This window comes from Triticum aestivum, chromosome 7D, assembly GCF_018294505.1.
Source record: "Triticum aestivum cultivar Chinese Spring chromosome 7D, IWGSC CS RefSeq v2.1, whole genome shotgun sequence".
NCBI lineage: Eukaryota > Viridiplantae > Streptophyta > Magnoliopsida > Poales > Poaceae > Triticum > Triticum aestivum.
This window is the reverse complement of record NC_057814.1, coordinates 100,756,947-100,761,625: the sequence shown is the minus strand read 5'-3', so window position 1 is coordinate 100,761,625 and position 4,679 is coordinate 100,756,947. Positions and strand designations below refer to the sequence as shown.

Below are 4,679 nucleotides of genomic sequence, written 5' to 3'. Positions count from 1 at the left end.
GTGAATCGACATTTGACGAAAAGGTGTAGCCCAGATTCTTGTTCTCTTTTGCATAGCGGACAGAGTTGACAGTTTGGCCATCCACGACGGGCCAACCTATCGGCAGTCCAAATTCGATCTTGTATGGCCAGCCAAGCAAAGAATTTCACCTTGGATGGTGCCCAAACCTTCCAGACCGTGTGATCCATAGGAGAGTGGACCATTCCAAGAAATTGCGCGGAGTAAGCCGTCACCGTGGAGTATTGACCATCATTGGCATGCTTCCAAGTAATCTCATCCTCCGCGTGCTCCTCAAGTGAGAATTCCGAGATCAGAAGCCAAAGTTCAACAAATTGACAAATGTGTGTCATAGAGAAGTTGGCGGTCATCTTGATTTTGTTGATCCAGGCTCCCTCAATGAGACCAGGCCACAATGTGAGTTTCTGGCAAAATCCTTCACCGTATGCATCTTTCCTACTGCGCTTAACCATTTCTTGGACAACCTCAGGATATACTTTTTAGATGTGTTCGAAAGTGATTGGTTGGTTATAAACTTTTCTTGCCAAGCTCATCAAAAGTTGCCAATTTTTGGCACCTTTTGATTTTTGCCAAATGTTGGCATCAAAGACAAACCAATCAGCCATGAAAATGATAACAGAATCGAAGCTCCACCACTAGCTACCACATGCCTCCAACTCCAAAATCTGGAGAGACGATCTGAAAATTCCTCACATGTTTAACCAACGTAAACTGTACAATGCTTTTGGTCTGGACGACCAGCAATTCTCCACTCTACTGTGGAAGTGTATGTGTTTAAACTACATTTAGGGCGGCACCATGGACCAGTGCTGCCCCAGTTTACAGTAGCAACCCGTCGTAGTCTCAAGATCCTTCCAGTTCTATCGACTGTGCTTCGGCCCCAGCTGTACCAGCTTCCTCGGTATCTTCGTCGAACTTTGGCGAGCTAGACGATGCGCTGCCTGAAGGTGAACCTGATTCTGAATTAGCGTCAGAACGTTCAGCAGTGGCTGCGTCAGCTTCTGAACCTGGGGGGTCTGCCAACTGCGCACCAGAATTGGCAGTGCTATTGGTTGTACTCCCTTCTGATTCCTCCCCTGCAGAAGCGTCAGCAGTGGCTGCGTCAGCTTCTGAACCTGGGGGGTCTGCCAACTGCGCATCAGAATTGGCTGTGCTGTTGGTTGTACTCCCTTCTGATTCCTCCCCTGCAGAAGCGTTCTCAGCGAGTTCATCTTCTTGAGAGGTTGGGCCTACAGATTCAGCTTCTTGCGAGGATGACGTATCAGCAATAGCATCGTTGTCGCCCTCAAACTTTGGTGCATCCACGGAGAGTTCACGATCTGGAGTGGTTGGACCTACGGATTCAGCTTCTGGTGCAGAAGAATTGATATTTTCTGGTTCCGTCTGAGAAGTCTGGACAGATCTGCTATCTGGAATGTTATGTTCAGGTGTGCCATTGCTGATTTCTGTTTCCTGCATGGATATCACATCAAAGCCATCATGCACGTTGTTCAAACCGTTCTGTTCTGATGCAGCATCCGTGATGTGATTGCTTTCGCTTTCGCCTGATGGCTCAGAAGTGTGAATCGACGTGGTCGCATCAATCTCCGAAAATATAACCTATCATTATCAGACAGAAATACCCCTTTAATATGTATAGAGGTAAAGTGCACAGCTGAATAAAGCTATAAAATGTAAGGATTATCTGGTTACCTCAACTCTGAAGTCTACGGGAAACCGGTGTTTCGTGTCCCACAGAATGTCAATCTGGTCCCTATCAAGTAACAGAAGATTGTCTTCAACAAAAGCCGTGCTAAACATAACTCTGAATACCATCACTTCATGTTTAAAGTCCTCATCCACGCTGACGCACTCCATGACAACATCTCCTCGAACAGGACATCGGATATTAATCTTGATTATCTCACTGTCTTCCTGAAATTATAAACAAAAACAGTATCATGTTTTCAGTTCAGCAATTTAAGCTTAAGGATATCTTGCCAGTAGCAATTTCCAAGTGAAAAATAAACTATCTATATGAACCGATGCAATATTATGCGCTTTCAAGTTTGAACTTACTCAGAACCATTATAGAAAACAAATTGAGCTATATGTGTAAACCAATAATTTCTCCAGATGACCAAGGAAATCTTAAGTATTTCAAGAAGGGAAAACTCTACATATGTGTTAACCAATACTCTCTTCATTCTTCAACCTATCAACTTCAACCATTCGACTGTCCAAACCAGATAAATTCGATAATATGGTGGTATTCAAATAAGCTGACTTATGCTGATGTGGCATAATCGCCAGCATCACGGCTGGGTAAGAACTAGAAAAGGTATAAATTACACTTAACCAACAGTTGGTGCAACAAGAATTGTTTTAGCCTTTTTGGTCAGGGGTGTGATTCGAGTGTTTTGAAGTTTATGAGGTCAGCGCAGAAACTATAGATGACTTAAAAGACTTCAAGGGTCTAATATTTATGATTTCCCCTTTTGAGAACGGGTCAGTAATGAACTAATGATGTTCAACTTATAACCCTACATTATAGACAAAAACCACAGCCCTACTGTGACAGATCACTGAGTAATTCATGATAACATAACAAAATTATACCTGCGTGTAAAGCTGGACAAAATCATCTGTCTTCGGAGTTGAAAAGAGAACTTTGGCACTACTGTCATGAGGAGCCAGGGGGTCTGGGCCGTAAATTCGAAATATTGGCCTACATCCCCCTTCACCATCAAAATTCGGTACCGTCCTGATGATTGCACAGTTCAAGTTCAGCGTCCTGTCAGCAGGAGGCCACAATTCTGGTGATTTGTGCCGTCTTGACACATACTTCAAGTATCTCAAATGAGAAGGTGCTGGGTCCAGTGGTGAGTAGAGCTCAACCAGCCCAGGTGGTGCATATTTGTGGATCATCTCCAACGCCTTCCTCTCATCTTTGCACCTTCGGAGGTAAACCAGTAGGGCTGCCAATGCGAAAGCAAGGACCGGCCACCCACCGTGTTCTGAATGTATAAGCAGGCAGTTGTCCTGGCTTAATGAGAGCCAGCTTTCACTAGACCTAAGAAAATGGTGAATCATCTCCAAGGTGAGCAAAGGACACCCTTCATAGTTACGTGGATAACCCATCGCACTCATATTATAGCCTGAGAAAATGCGGGCAGTTTGGTTGTTCTTCTTTCCTCCCTCAAAGTTGAATACCATTAATGAATCAATGGAGTAGCGCGCAAGTAGCTGTTTTAAGATGCCTCCAATGTATGGCTTCAATTCGTCTTCCTCAAGCATATCCGTGGAGAAGCAGTGGTCAAATACTGGAAAATAAAGAAGTAGTCAAAAGTTAGCATCTAAAAGGTGACAATGAGAGCAATCTCAGTTCTGCTATTAATAAGTGAGATCACCGCAAACATACAAAGCCTGTCCAGTGGTAGCAGGTGAGCGTTTCCATATACAAAAGTAATGTGAACAAAGCATGTACCCACTTTGAAACATTTAACTTAAACAATAAAACACCCATGCACACTGAGAGAAAAAATGGTAGTTGGTAACCTGGTATGCATATGCTACTCAAGTGGATATCTGATAGAAACAAAATGGTATACTAGTTTCAGACAGTCAGATTAATCAGAAAGCAAGAAGCCTTGTTGAGTTGTAAGCCAACATACTCGACCAACTGCTAGTTTTTCTGTAAAAAATAACCTAATGAAGTAATGAGAAACACAAATAATTCCAAAGATGTACATAAGTTCATTTCCCAGTAAAAAGGAAAAAACAAATGCCTACAAAGTTTTTTTTTATATCAGGCACAGAACTTCAAGCATTAAAGCATATCGGGCTTTGAAATGCGACCTGATTTCAGCCATTGATGAATAACTCATAAATCGGAAGGAGCATCCCATGCTCTGGAGCATAGGAATTCTATTTGTGCCCGAAGAACCTAAAGCCCTCGAGCCAACTTGTGCTAAAACTTGTTGAAATGTCACCTAATGGGACCGAATCGCGCTGAATGAACACGCAACGCTGGAGAAAATAATGACAGCCTGATAAGGGATAACCAACTAATCCTTCGTATTCTAAAGTGTTCCTGTTATGGTCAAAAATGCAAATGTTGAGCGACAGCTAATCAATGGGCTCCCTGCGCAGCCTCTGCCGGGTCAAGACAAGAAGGCAATGTCACCACGGTAGCACAAGGTCTTTGACACAGTCATGTCATCTGATAAAATTTTATATTAAACAATAACCAACATACTGTCCATACAAATTTTCTCACAGGTTTAATAGCTGCAAAAGGCAAATAATAATACCGAAAGAAGAACAAGAACGGAACAGGTCGTACTACTAATCCCAAAGTCGCAGACTAAAACCTTGGGAGTTCGAGCTGAAGAACCGCCACACACGCAACATGAGCAAAGATTTTCCACGTGCGACGCGTTCGTTGCACGAGCAGGCTTCGCCCAGACGGACCCAGTAAAGATAGATAGCGTGATAACCAGGCGCCGAGACGAGAAAATGGGGGATTGGGCGAGGAGACACGCACCCAGAATGTTGCTGGAGATCTCGACGAGCCCGGCCGGCGGCCGCCGGTTGAAGAGCCGCCGGAAATACAGCGACATCGGCGGCGCGGCGGCGCCTCGAGGGCAGATGGGCCGCCCGGGGCGCGGAATTCAAAAATG

At 44.2% G+C, this 4,679-nt stretch overlaps 1 protein-coding gene across 1 annotated transcript; it reads right to left on the bottom strand.

Moving 5' to 3' along the window:
* Positions 1-636: 636 nt before the first annotated feature.
* Positions 637-4,679, bottom strand: LOC123167645 (formin-like protein 6). The gene is made up of 4 exons (XM_044585479.1): positions 4,544-4,679; positions 2,617-3,320; positions 1,711-1,932; positions 637-1,617 (listed from the first exon to the last, which is right to left on the bottom strand). Exons 1-4 carry the CDS (start codon positions 4,617-4,619, stop codon positions 862-864), a joined length of 1,758 nt encoding a protein of 585 aa, XP_044441414.1. The 5' UTR covers positions 4,620-4,679; the 3' UTR covers positions 637-861.